Source organism: Alosa pseudoharengus, unplaced genomic scaffold (genome assembly GCF_046254945.1).
Source record: "Alosa pseudoharengus isolate Yale_2024_CS ecotype anadromous, Long Island Sound unplaced genomic scaffold, YU_APseudo_1.1 YU_APseudo_1.1_scf_8, whole genome shotgun sequence".
NCBI lineage: Eukaryota > Metazoa > Chordata > Actinopteri > Clupeiformes > Clupeidae > Alosa > Alosa pseudoharengus.
The window spans coordinates 1,767,402-1,783,014 of NW_027468870.1; the positions used below are offsets into that span (position 1 = coordinate 1,767,402).

The window sequence follows — 15,613 nt, forward strand, 5'->3', positions numbered from 1 at the left end:
TGTCACTCGCTGCTGAATCTGCTCCAGGCCAACTGTGTTGCTGCACATGACTCACCCACAAGTAGATCACACCGTTTTCAGAGGGAGGGAGAGAGAGAGTGAGGGAGAGAGAGATACAAAGAGGGAGGGTGGGAGAGAGAGAAAGACAGAGAGGGAGAGAGAGAGGGAGGGTGGGAGGGAGAGAGAGACAGAGAGGATGGGAGGGAGGGAGGGAGAGACAGAGGCATGTGCCAGGGCCAGTGTCCAGAACCCAGGCTACCTGTTATGAAATCCAGCCGACCGGCTCGGTAATCTGGTGGGGTGAGGTCTAGTAATCCAAACACATCACATGTAGAGATTAACAAGGTTCAACGGCAGGGAGTGAGAGAAAGAGTGATGAAGAGAGAGAGAGAGAGAGGGATGAGCGAGAGGGAGAGAGGAAGCAGTCCAGTGACAGCAGGAGATTGTGTGTGTGCATGGGAGGGGGAGGAGGGCTCAGCGATGTGATTGGTGGGCAGAAATAGATTAACCAATCAGGGCAGTGCATGTAAAAAGGGCCCGGCTGAAGCAGAGCTGTGAGGAGAGAAGAGAAGAGAAACGAGACGGAGAGAGAGATGAAGAAGCATCAGGCACAAGATTCTGTTCTGGAACCCAGCACGATCTACTCAGGAAAACAGCTAGAAAGGATGACATCATCCCATCAGGATATCATCCGCTGAGAAGACAAGCAGAAACAGAACAGCTGGGGAGAGAGAGAGAGAGGAGGAGTGGAGAGAGAGAGAGGTGTAGATTGAGGGAAAAAAGACAGGAGAGGAGAGAGAGAGGTGTAGATTGAGGGAGAGGAGAGGAGGAGAGAGAGAGAGGTGCAGATTGAGAGAGAGGAGAGGAGGAGAGAGAGAGGTGTAGATTGAGAGAGAGAGAGAGAGGTGTAGATTGAGGGAGAGGAGAGAGAGAGAGGTGCAGATTGAGAGAGAGGAGGAGAGAGAGAGAGGTGCAGATTGAGGGAGAGGAGAGAGAGAGAGAGGTGCAGATTGAGGGAGAGGAGAGAGAGAGAGAGGTGCAGGCATGAGGACAGCCAAGAAAGGGAGCGTTGAGGTGCCGGCCTTCGTGCGGCACTTGGTGAAGGAGACGGAGAGACGAGTGAGCTCCTTGTTCAAAGGTGGACGTGGCGGAGCAGTCCGGGGCGAGCCGGCCGAGGGGGAGGAGGGGGGCGCGTCTGAGGAGGAGGAGGGGGGCGCCATCATCCCCTGCCCCTACCTGGACCGGCCCGCTCTGGACAAGCTGCTGGAGGAGGGCTTTGCACCGGGCGGGGGCGTCCACTTCGCCTGCGCCTGCATGCAGGGCTGGAGGGCCACCATGGAGGACTTCCACAACTGCTTCCCACACCTGGGCGGCGTGCTGGCCGACTGGGCGTTCTTCGCCGTGTTCGACGGCCATGCAGGCAGCGCAGTGGCCGAGCACTGCTCTAGGAACCTCCTGGAGCACATACTGGCCACGGGTACGTACCTACACACACACACACACACACACATGTACCTACGCACACACACACACACACACACACACACAGTCCCCAAAACCTGCTGGAACACTTCCTGACCCTGGGTACACACACACACACACACACACTGTCCCCCAAACCTGCTGGAACACTTCCTGACCCTGGGTACACACACACACACACACACACACACACACACACACTGTCCCCCAAACCTGCTGGAACACTTCCTGACCCTGGGTACACACAGACACACACACACACATACACACACACACACACACACACACACACACACACACACATACATACTGTACACACACGCACACACACACACATACACACACAGCTTGGCTGCAGGGAGTACAGGATTATTCAGCACTGTGGTCATTGGAGTGAAAAGTGTGAGATTGTCCTGCAGGAATGAAACATAATGTCTTTACAAGAGCTGCATAGAAATCATGTGTCTTTACTTAATGAGCAACATTTATTATTATTATTATTATTATTATTATTATTATTATTATTATTATTGTTGTTATTATTATTATTATTATTATCTGTATTATTATAAAAAGTGTGAGATTGTCCTTCAGGAATGGGGCATACTGTAGTGAGGTAATTCCTTTAACCTTACAGCAGCTGCATATAAATGAGCTGTTATTTCATGAGAAACACCCTTAATTAATTCTAAATAATTATTCTGTTCATTTACCTTTTTATTACTTGATGAGCAACGTTCAGCAGTCCCTTTTAATAATCATTCTGTGATGTTGACGTCTTCATTAATGACATTAAGTCCCATGAGATTACATGAACGTAACTAACATGACTTTGCATAATTATTCCATATTGTTGACATTATTTTAATCGAGCAAATGCTACATATGCGATCTGTAAACATCCTTCCCATCACACTCTCTTACGTAAAGCACTAGCACCGCCAGGCCTGTCTGGAGCGCTTCTCAGATGGTCATTTCACGTTACATAATGATATGGTTATGCTGGAGCGCTTCTCAGATGATTATGCCATCAGGACACCCAGAGAACAGGCGGCCCCTCCTGGCTGTGGCGCCAAGTCCACACCAGACCGCCATATGTGGGCCAGCTCTGGGCCAGACTCAGCTGGCCTCTGCCATATGTGGGCCAGCTCTGGGCCAGACTCAGCTGGCCTCTGTGTGAATCGTAAACACAGTGTTTGTCCTCAGCTAGCTGTCCTGTGGCTCCACATGAAGTCACATGTAGTGTGTGTGTGTGTGTGTGCAGACAAGCAGTCAGAGCATTAGGAACACAAAGTTTCTAGGCTCATAAAGTTGCCCCAAGTCTCATCACCTTAACTGGCAGATGTTATTGGAAATGGGTGTGGCAGACACACTGATGAACCAGTGATATGCTTTAAGTGTACTGCAAGCCTAGTGTAAGTGTGTTAGATATCAGTGCTATGCTTTAAGTGTACTGCAAGCCTACTGTAAGTGTGCACTGCAAAAAATGAAATCTAACCAAAGTGTTGATAATCTTATATTAAGATCAAAAAATCTATTTAGTATTGTTTTTAGTATGAAAAGACTTACCTAGCGCTCTCTCGAAAGATCACTTTGACTTAATTTAAGAAGACTTTGACTTATTTTAAGGAGTCTTATCAAGACAAATTTGCTCAACGCACTGGCAGACAAATTTGCTTGTTTCTAGGACAAATTTGCTTAACGCACTGGCAGACAAATTTGCTTGTTTTCAGGATGAGATGTCATAATTTAAGAAAAGTTTGACTTATTTGAAGTCAAATGATTTCATGAGAAAGTGCTAGGTAAGTGTCTTTATACTAAAAACAATACCAACTAGTTTTTTTTATCTTGATATAAGATTAATAACACTTGGTTAGATTTTGTTAGATAAGCAGTTTTTGCAGTGTGTTAGATAACAGTGTCTGCTACAGCATTCTAAATGCAGATGTGTGTATGGAAGGTGGTGAGTAAATAATAATAATAATAAGTAATGATGCTAAATGTCCCCTACAGGCTCTGTGGGTCCGGAGGAGGACGTGGAGCGTGTGACGGAGGGCATCCATGAGGGTTTCCTCAGCTTGGACAAGCAGCTGCACAGCGTGGCCACGCGCGAGGGCTGGGAACGAGGCGGCACCACTGTAGTGTCCACCCTGCTGACGCCCCAGAGCATCTACTTCGCCAACCTGGGCGACTCGCGGGCGCTGCTGTGCCGAGGCGGTCGAGTGGCCTTCGCCACCGCTGACCACAAGCCCTACGGCCCGGCGGAGAAGGAGCGCATCGAGCGTGCGGGCGGCTCCGTGGCTCTGCAGCGGGTCAACGGCTCCCTGGCCGTGTCCCGAGCGCTGGGCGACTTCGGCTACAAGACGGCGGAGTGGCGCTCGCCGCGCGAGCAGATGGTGTCGCCAGAGCCTGAGGTGACCGTGGTGGAGCGCTCGCCGATGGACGAGTTCCTCATACTGGCCTGCGACGGAGTGTGGGACGCCATCAGCAACGATGACCTCTGCGAGTTCGTCAGCAGTCGGCTGCGCGTCTGCACCGACCTGAGGGAGGTCTGCTCCCAGGTCATCGACCTCTGCCTCTACAAGGTCAGTGAGCCACAGGTGGACTTACCTACAGGTGCCTTGTATTCGGCCATTTTGACCAGATTTCACCGCATTTCAGTTCAAGAGAAACTCCACTCACCACTTGTGCGCTCCATATCCTCCAACCAAACACATGGAGTAGCCATTACACTTACCCATTTACATTTATTCACACATTATGCATTTACCCAGAAATGCGTAAACTAAGATGGTGGAAGTTCTGTCTAAATCCTCATCCGGTTGCAAATAGGGCCCAGCTGGCTGATTGGTTTATAGGCAGGAGATCTAGAGTCCCGAAGCCATGACGAGATATTCCGCAGCTGTGTTAGCATGCTGGCCATCGCTGTGGAGTTGCGTGGCCATCGCTGTGGAGTTCCGTGGCTGTGGAGTTGCTTGACCATCGCTGTGGAGTTGCGTGGCTGTGGAGTTGCGTGGCCATCGCTGTGGAGTTCCGTGGCTGTCGAGTTGCTTGACCATCGCTGTGGAGTTGCGTCACCTGTATATGGACACTCGGGGGACGCTAATGTGCTAGTTCTCTTTTCGCTGCCTGACGTCTGTTATGTAAGAGGGATGTGGAGAATGAGATGCTGTGTGTGTGTGTGTGTGTGTGTGTGTGTGTGTGTGTGTGTGTGTGTGTGTTATGTAAGAGGGCCGTGGAGAATGAGATGCTGACCAAGGGGAGGCTGTGCAATGACCTGAAAACGTCTTTTCTCTTCCCTGCACCAGCACTCCTGGACCACACACACACACACACACACACAGCCAACACCCCCCACCCCGGTAATATGGTTCGATTGAAACACGAGGTGCTGAAGGGCTGAAGATTAGGACTTTTCATCTGTACGCAGCAGTGGTCAGCAACAGCAGTGTCCTGCATCGTCCAGTTGACCACCATGAAGCCCACCACACCGCTCCTGCCTCCGGTGGGCCTCTGGGTCTGAGGCAGTTGGGAAGGGTTGACCGCTCCTGGCTGAGAGAGAGGGTTGACCACACAGTCACAGTCGGGCAGACGCATCACCTCACAGCGGGTTCACAGACACAACAGAACACCACACAACTCAACATGCCCATGTGGTCTAGTCTCTCACAGTCAGGCAGATACATCACCTCACAGCGGGTTCACAGACACCACACAACTCAACATGCCCATGTGGTCTAGTCTCTCACAGTCAGGCAGATACATCACCTCACAGCGGGTTCACAGACACCACACAACTCAACATGCCCATGTGGTCTAGTCTCTCACAGTCAGGCAGATACATCACCTCACAGCGGGTTCACAGACACCACACAACTCAACATGCCCATGTGGTCTAGTCTCTCACAGTCAGGCAGATACATCACCTCACAGCGGGTTCACAGACACCACGCACATGTGGTCTGAGGGCAGCATTCCACCGCTGTGTGTAATCCTAATCTGGCTCTTTAATCTCGTTGACTCGTAGACTGAGCTTTTTAATGCCTCACGCTTCCTTCCTCTGGCAGCTAGTTCAGTGACGCAGCAACAACAACCACAATGAAATAGCCTCATTTACAGAGTACAGACAGAGTGCAGACAGAGTGCAGACAGAGTGCAGTGCACTGGCTTTTTCGGCTGACTTGTGAGGTATTCCCACACACTGAGTGATGTGGCTGTGTGGCTTTTGGTATTTCATTGTGAGATGTCCCCACCCCAAAGCCCTTACTGTGCAAATCTTTTTCTGCTCTCCGGTGGGCTGACCAAAGTGAAGTCAGACACATCTGCTCTCCGGGGGGCTGACCAAAGTGAAGTCCGACACATCCGCTGCAGCCGACTTCCCCCAGGCCTGAGGTCTGCGTTTCCCAGCTCAAATCAACATTCCCATCGGCGTTCCCACCGGCTTTCCCACCGGCGTTCCCACCCGTTCTAGTCCACAGACTCATGTTCTCACATGTTCTCTCATGTTCTCACATGTTCTCTCATGTTCTCTCATGTTCTCACATGTTCTCTCATGTTCTCACATTTATAAAACATTCCAAATAATCCTGTTCAAATGGACTGCGCTTGTTTTCATCTGAGGACTGGCCCTGCACATCATCAGGGTCCCTCTCATCTGTAATCTGACTCCTCTCTGTTCTTCTCTCTCACCTCAGATTTTGAGAAGTGCACGTCAGGGTGTAGTAGGAGGAGAAGTGCACGTCAGGGTGTAGTAGGAGGAGGAGAAGTGTACGTCAGGGTGTAGTAGGAGGAGAAGTGCACTTCAGGGTGTAGTAGGAGGAGGAGAAGTGTACGTCAGGGTGTAGTAGGAGGAGAAGTGCACTTCAGGGTGTAGTAGGAGGAGGAGAAGTGCACGTCAGGGTGTAGTAGGAGGAGGAGGAGAAGTGCACGTCAGGGTGTAGTAGGAGGAGAAGTGCACTTCAGGGTGTAGTAGGAGGAGGAGAAGTGCACGTCAGGGTGTAGTAGGAGGAGGAGGAGAAGTGCACGTCAGGGTGTAGGAGGAGAAGTGCACGTCAGGGTGTAGTAGGAGGAGGAGAAGACAGGAAGAGTGGACGTGCATTGAACATGTTTAAAGCACATTTTTAAAGAATGGTTGTTTCTCTTGGCTGCGTCCGTCTGCAGGGGAGTCTGGACAACATCAGCGTGGTCCTGGTGTGCTTCCCCGCAGCTCCCCAGCTGTGCCCAGAGGCCCTGCACCGGGAGGCGGAGCTGGACCACCTGCTCCAGTCCAAAGTGGCAGGTGAGGAGTCGGCCGTCACTACCATAGACTGAGTAGTATAGTCTAGAAACACGGCAAACACATCCCTATCATCAGCCCTCACTACACCCAACACCCCCAACACACCAGCCCTCACTACACCCAACACATCAGCCCTCACTACACCCAACACATCAGCCCTCACTACACCCAACACACCCAACACATCAGCCCTCACTACACCCAACACACCAGCCCTCACTACACCCAACACATCAGCCCTCACTACACCAAACACATCAGCCCTCACTACACCCAACACACCCAACACATCAGCCCTCACTACACCCAACACCCCCAACACACCAGCCCTCACTACACCCAACACATCAGCCCTCACTACACCCAACACACCAGCCCTCACTACACCCAACACACCCAACACACCAGCCCTCACTACACCCAACACACCAGCCCTCACTACACCCAACACATCAGCCCTCACTACACCCAACACACCAGCCCTCACTACACCCAACACATCAGCCCTTACTACACCCAACACATCAGCCCTCACTACACCCAACACATCAGCCCTCACTACACCCAACACCCCCAACACATCAGCCCTCACTACACCCAACACATCAGCCCTCACTACACCCAACACATCAGCCCTCACTACACCCAACACACCAGCCCTCACTACACCCAACACATCAGCCCTCACTACACCCAACACATCAGCCCTCACTACACCAAACACATCAGCCCTCACTACACCCAACACACCCAACACATCAGCCCTCACTACACCCAACACCCCCAACACACCAGCCCTCACTACACCCAACACATCAGCCCTCACTACACCCAACACACCAGCCCTCACTACACCCAACACACCCAACACACCAGCCCTCACTACACCCAACACACCAGCCCTCACTACACCCAACACATCAGCCCTCACTACACCCAACACACCAGCCCTCACTACACCCAACACATCAGCCCTTACTACACCCAACACATCAGCCCTCACTACACCCAACACATCAGCCCTCACTACACCCAACACCCCCAACACATCAGCCCTCACTACACCCAACACATCAGCCCTCACTACACCCAACACATCAGCCCTCACTACACCCAACACATCAGCCCTCACTACACCCAACACATCAGCCCTCACTACACCCAACACATCAGTCCTCACTACACCCAACACACCCAACACATCAGCCCTCACTACACCCAACACCCCCAACACATCAGCCCTCACTACACCCAACACACCCAACACATCAGCCCTCACTACAGCCAACACATCAGCCCTCACTACACCCAACACATCAGTCCTCACTACACCCAACACCCCCAACACATCAGCCCTCACTACACCCAACACATCAGCCCTCACTACACCCAACACATCAGCCCTCACTACACCCAACACACCCAACACCCCCAACACATCAGCCCTCACTACACCCAACACATCAGCCCTCACTACACCCAACACATCAGCCCTCACTACACCCAACACACCCAACACATCAGCCCTCACTACACCCAACACACCCAACACATCAGCCCTCACTACACCCAACACATCAGCCCTCACTACACCCAACACATCAGCCCTCACTACACCCAACACACCCAACACACCAGCCCTCACTACACCCAACACATCAGCCCTCACTACACCCAACACACCCAACACATCAGCCCTCACTACACCCAACACACCCAACACACCAGCCCTCACTACACCCAACACATCAGCCCTCACTACACCCAACACCCCCAACACATCAGCCCTCACTACACCCAACACATCAGCCCTCACTACACCCAACACATCAGCCCTCACTACACCCAACACATCAGCCCTCACTACACCCAACACACCAGCCCTCACTACACCCAACACACCCAACACACCAGCCCTCACTACACCCAACACATCAGCCCTCACTACACCCAACACACCAGCCCTCACTACACCCAACACATCAGCCCTCACTACACCCAACACATCAGCCCTCACTACACCCAACACACCCAACACATCAGCCCTCACTACACCCAACACCCCCAACACATCAGCCCTCACTACACCCAACACATCAGCCCTCAGCCCTCACTACACCCAACACACCCAACACATCAGCCCTCACTACACCCAACACACCCAACACATCAGCCCTCACTACACCCAACACACCCAACACACCAGCCCTCACTACACCCAACACATCAGCCCTCACTACACCCAACACACCCAACACACCAGCCCTCACTACACCCAACACATCAGCCCTCACTACACCCAACACCCCCAACACACCAGCCCTCACTACACCCAACACACCCAACACACCAGCCCTCACTACACCCAACACATCAGCCCTCACTACACCCAACACACCCAACACATCAGCCCTCACTACACCCAACACATCAGCCCTCACTACACCCAACACACCCAACACATCAGCCCTCACTACACCCAACACCCCCAACACACCAGCCCTCACTACACCCAACACATCAGCCCTCACTACACCCAACACATCAGCCCTCACTACACCCAACACATCAGCCCTCACTACACCCAACACCCCCAACACATCAGCCCTCACTACACCCAACACATCAGCCCTCACTACACCCAACACATCAGCCCTCACTACACCCAACACACCAGCCCTCACTACACCCAACACATCAGCCCTCACTACACCCAACACATCAGCCCTCACTACACCAAACACATCAGCCCTCACTACACCCAACACACCCAACACATCAGCCCTCACTACACCCAACACCCCCAACACACCAGCCCTCACTACACCCAACACATCAGCCCTCACTACACCCAACACACCAGCCCTCACTACACCCAACACACCCAACACACCAGCCCTCACTACACCCAACACACCAGCCCTCACTACACCCAACACATCAGCCCTCACTACACCCAACACACCAGCCCTCACTACACCCAACACATCAGCCCTTACTACACCCAACACATCAGCCCTCACTACACCCAACACATCAGCCCTCACTACACCCAACACCCCCAACACATCAGCCCTCACTACACCCAACACATCAGCCCTCACTACACCCAACACATCAGCCCTCACTACACCCAACACATCAGCCCTCACTACACCCAACACATCAGTCCTCACTACACCCAACACACCCAACACATCAGCCCTCACTACACCCAACACCCCCAACACATCAGCCCTCACTACACCCAACACACCCAACACATCAGCCCTCACTACAGCCAACACATCAGCCCTCACTACACCCAACACATCAGTCCTCACTACACCCAACACCCCCAACACATCAGCCCTCACTACACCCAACACATCAGCCCTCACTACACCCAACACATCAGCCCTCACTACACCCAACACACCCAACACCCCCAACACATCAGCCCTCACTACACCCAACACATCAGCCCTCACTACACCCAACACATCAGCCCTCACTACACCCAACACACCCAACACATCAGCCCTCACTACACCCAACACACCCAACACATCAGCCCTCACTACACCCAACACATCAGCCCTCACTACACCCAACACATCAGCCCTCACTACACCCAACACACCCAACACACCAGCCCTCACTACACCCAACACATCAGCCCTCACTACACCCAACACACCCAACACATCAGCCCTCACTACACCCAACACACCCAACACACCAGCCCTCACTACACCCAACACATCAGCCCTCACTACACCCAACACCCCCAACACATCAGCCCTCACTACACCCAACACATCAGCCCTCACTACACCCAACACATCAGCCCTCACTACACCCAACACATCAGCCCTCACTACACCCAACACACCAGCCCTCACTACACCCAACACACCCAACACACCAGCCCTCACTACACCCAACACATCAGCCCTCACTACACCCAACACACCAGCCCTCACTACACCCAACACATCAGCCCTCACTACACCCAACACATCAGCCCTCACTACACCCAACACACCCAACACATCAGCCCTCACTACACCCAACACCCCCAACACATCAGCCCTCACTACACCCAACACATCAGCCCTCAGCCCTCACTACACCCAACACACCCAACACATCAGCCCTCACTACACCCAACACACCCAACACATCAGCCCTCACTACACCCAACACACCCAACACACCAGCCCTCACTACACCCAACACATCAGCCCTCACTACACCCAACACACCCAACACACCAGCCCTCACTACACCCAACACATCAGCCCTCACTACACCCAACACCCCCAACACACCAGCCCTCACTACACCCAACACACCCAACACACCAGCCCTCACTACACCCAACACATCAGCCCTCACTACACCCAACACACCCAACACATCAGCCCTCACTACACCCAACACATCAGCCCTCACTACACCCAACACACCCAACACATCAGCCCTCACTACACCCAACACCCCCAACACACCAGCCCTCACTACACCCAACACATCAGCCCTCACTACACCCAACACATCAGCCCTCACTACACCCAACACATCAGCCCTCACTACACCCAACACACCCAACACATCAGCCCTCACTACACCCAACACCCCCAACACATCAGCCCTCACTACACCCAACACATCAGCCCTCACTACACCCAACACATCAGCCCTCACTACACCCAACACACCCAACACATCAGCCCTCACTACACCCAACACCCCCAACACATCAGCCCTCACTACACCCAACACATCAGCCCTCACTACACCCAACACACCAGCCCTCACTACACCCAACACACCCAACACATCAGCCCTCACTACACCCAACACCCCCAACACACCAGCCCTCACTACACCCAACACACCCAACACACCAGCCCTCACTACACCCAACACATCAGCCCTCACTACACCCAACACACCCAACACATCAGCCCTCACTACACCCAACACATCAACCCTCACTACACCCAACACATCAGCCCTCACTACACCCAACACACCCAACACATCAGCCCTCACTACACCCAACACCCCCAACACACCAGCCCTCACTACACCCAACACACCCAACACACCAGCCCTCACTACACCCAACACATCAGCCCTCACTACACCCAACACACCCAACACACCAGCCCTCACTACACCCAACACATCAGCCCTCACTACACCCAACACACCCAACACATCAGCCTTCACTACACCCAACACCCCCAACACACCAGCCCTCACTACACCCAACACATCAGCCCTCACTACACCCAACACACCCAACACATCAGCCCTCACTACACCCAACACCCCCAACACACCAGCCCTCACTACACCCAACACATCAGCCCTCACTACACCCAACACATCAGCCCTCACTACACCCAACACACCCAACACATCAGCCCTCACTACACCCAACACCCCCAACACACCAGCCCTCACTACACCCAACACATCAGCCCTCACTACACCCAACACATCAGCCCTCACTACACCCAACACATCAGCCCTCACTACACCCAACACATCAGCCCTCACTACACCCAACACACCCAACACATCAGCCCTCACTACACCCAACACATCAGCCCTCACTACACCCAACACATCAGCCCTCACTACACCCAACACATCAGCCCTCACTACACCCAACACACCCAACACATCAGCCCTCACTACACCCAACACATCAGCCCTCACTACACCCAACACATCAGCCCTCACTACACCCAACACACCCAACACATCAGCCCTCACTACACCCAACACATCAGCCCTCACTACACCCAACACCCCCAACACATCAGCCCTCACTACACCCAACACATCAGCCCTCACTACACCCAACACTCCAAACACATCCTTATCATCCACTTTATATTTCCCATCCAGTGCACACTTGGCAAATACCCTTATGGTTAACTAGCATTGTAATGAGGGATGTCAGACATAATGATCATTAAGCCTCTGCTGTGCCACGACTGTTAAGGATCTGATATGTAATTCTCATCAGGGGTCTATGACATAACTATTAGGTCTAATACCCTTTATGTGAGCGCATCTGGACACTGACCAGTCTGCCTCAGCGATGAGCTGCTGGCTGTGCCTGCAACATCATAACATGACCGAACCTATGAATTCAAAAGGTTATTATGAAGGAGCAGACTGCAACAACAGCAATACTTCTATTAGCCTTCTACAACTAATAATAATAATAATAATAATATCAATAATGTACCATGTTACTAACACTGATTCCCAAATGCAGTCGTGTGTATGAGTGCATGCATTACTTAGTTTGTTGTGGTTTGTGTGGCAGAGACTTCATTACTTAGTTTGTTATGGTTTGCTGTGGCAGAGATCTTCATTACTTAGTTTGTTGTGGCAGAGATCTTCATTACTTAGTTTGTTGTGGTTTGTGTGGCAGAGATCTTCATTACTTAGTTTGTTGTGGTTTGTGTGGCAGAGATCTTCGAGGAGCTGAGTGGTAGGGGGGAGGACCCTGACCTGCTGTCTGTTCTCACGGTTCTGGCCTCAACTGTAATTCCAGGGCTGCCACCAGGGGGAGGGCTTCAGAGCAAGTGAGTCCACTCTCACATAGTGACCACTCTCACTCTCACATATTAGTGACCACTCTCACTCTAACATATTAGTGACCACTCTCACTCTAACATATTAGTGACCACTCTCACATATTAGTGACCACTCTCACATATTAGTGACCACTCTAACATATTAGTGACCACTCTCACTCTAACATATTAGTGACCACTCTCACTCTAACATATTAGTGACCACTCTCACATATTAGTGACCACTCTCACTCTAACATATTAGTGACCACTCTCACATATTAGTGACCACTCTCACTCTCACATTTTAGTGACCACTCTCAATTATTAGTGACCACTCTCACATATTAGTGACCACTCTCAATTATTAGTGACCACTCTCACTCTCACATATTAGTGACCACTCTCACTCTAACATATTAGTGACCACTCTCAATTATTAGTGACCACTCTCACATTTTAGTGACCACTCTCAATTATTAGTGACCACTCTCACTCTAACATATTAGTGACCACTCTCACTCTAACATGTTAGTGACCACTCTCACATATTAGTGACCACTCTCACATATTAGTGACCACTCTCAATTATTAGTGACCACTCTCACTCTCACATATTAGTGACCACTCTCACATATTAGTGACCACTCTCAATTATTAGTGACCACTCTCACTCTCACATATTAGTGACCACTCTCACTCTAACATATTAGTGACCACTCTCACATATTAGTGACCACTCTCACTCTCACATATTAGTGACCACTCTCACATATTAGTGACCACTCTCACTCTAACATATTAGTGACCACTCTCACTCTAACATATTAGTGACCACTCTTACATATTAGTGACCACTCTCACTCTAACATATTAGTGACCACTCTCACTCTCACATATTAGTGACCACTCTCACTCTCACATATTAGTGACCACTCTCATTCACTTACAGTCAAATAACAGGAAACTATTTATATGACATGAACACAGGCAGACACTCCCCAGTATCTTGTTTTAATAATGGTAAACATTGTATAATTACATTAATAAATAGCCTAGAACAGATGAATAGATGAGTTCAACCTTTTCTATGGCTGTAAACAGAAACATGTGAGTTGAGGAAAGCTTGTGAGCTGGTGGAGTCTCCAGATGCAGTGTTCCATTGGGGTTCCACTGGTGTTCCATTGGGGTTCCACTGGTGTTCCATTGGTGTCTCACTGGTGTCTCACTGGTGTCTCACTGGTCCTCTGTGTTGCAGGCGCAACTGCATCATCTCCGCTTACTACCAGCAAAAGGAGGCGCGGCAGCTGAGGTTATCTCAGGTGGGTCTGCAGCTTAAAAACAATCCAGTACCTCATTTCCTCCTAGAACAGTCTCCAGAGAAGTTCTTTACACGCGGTCATTATTATAGTAAAGTGGCAGTATAGTATTTGTAATTTTTACTACAAGTAAAACTAAAATATTCTTGAATATTTTATGAAAGTGACTTTTACTTTATACCTGTAGCTTTTAATGTTTTGAATGACAGGTGTGACAGTACAACTATTTCTGTTTGTTTGTTAACAGGAAACGGGTGGAGCATCAGAGACCTTCTAATTGTAATAATTAATTGTTGCAGTATGTCAAAGGACTATCCAATACCATGTTAGAATCCCACATGTGCGAAATATACAAGAGGATTCATTATTTGCACAAGTATTTTTCAAATGCCACATTGATACATGTGACGTTTGATATTGAAATTACTGTATTTTTTATTTTACATTTTTTATTTTATTTATTTTATTTCACTTAATTTTTTCTATTGAAGATAATGTTTAGGAGTTCTTCTGATGTGCACGTGAAACTTAGACTACTACTGCAGATGATCTGATGTGCACGTGAAACTGAGACTACTACTGCAGATGATCTCCCAGTTTTGGTCTTCATCAGGCACCGACGTGGCCAGATTCAGGCCAAATCCACGCCATACCTATGCCAGATCTGGGTGGGATCGGTTGGAGACTCTTCTAGGGCTCGTTTCAACAAGATCAATAACACATTCAGTCAGATGAGGGAAGAAACCAGGCGAAGGTTTTATTGAATACAGAGTTGTCAGTGCCATAGCATTACTGATAGAGTTCAACTGTACTGAATATTTGATTGTAATCCCACAACCGATGACGTCACATGAGAGCTTGTCTTTTGAGAGGCTTTTTCCCTTGATGTATGTCATGTCATGTTGCCAAGGAGATTAGGTTGTGCAGGTGCAGTTCATTGTTAAACC

General features: G+C 50.6%; 1 protein-coding gene across 1 annotated transcript; it reads left to right on the forward strand.

The window, feature by feature from the left end:
* Positions 1 to 1,044: 1,044 nt before the first annotated feature.
* ppm1nb (protein phosphatase, Mg2+/Mn2+ dependent, 1Nb (putative)) lies at positions 1,045 to 15,105 on the forward strand. The gene is made up of 7 exons (XM_076274026.1): positions 1,045 to 1,155; positions 1,186 to 1,477; positions 3,496 to 4,067; positions 6,643 to 6,760; positions 13,242 to 13,356; positions 14,606 to 14,669; positions 14,914 to 15,105. Exons 1-7 carry the CDS (start codon positions 1,045 to 1,047, stop codon positions 14,941 to 14,943), a joined length of 1,302 nt encoding a protein of 433 aa, XP_076130141.1. The 3' UTR covers positions 14,944 to 15,105.
* Positions 15,106 to 15,613: the final 508 nt, after the last annotated feature.

What these genes read in the sequence shown, in the direction of transcription:
- ppm1nb (XM_076274026.1), top strand. Translation starts at nt 1,045, where the DNA reads ATGAGGACAGCCAAGAAAGGGAGCGTTGAGGTGCCGGCCTTCGTGCGG. An exon ending in GCTCCAGTCCAAAGTGGCAG is followed by an intron (nt 6,761 to 13,241) that starts GTGAGGAGTCGG and finishes TTTGTGTGGCAG; the next exon opens with AGATCTTCGAGGAGCTGAGT. An exon ending in GGCAGCTGAGGTTATCTCAG is followed by an intron (nt 14,670 to 14,913) that starts GTGGGTCTGCAG and finishes GTTTGTTAACAG; the next exon opens with GAAACGGGTGGAGCATCAGA.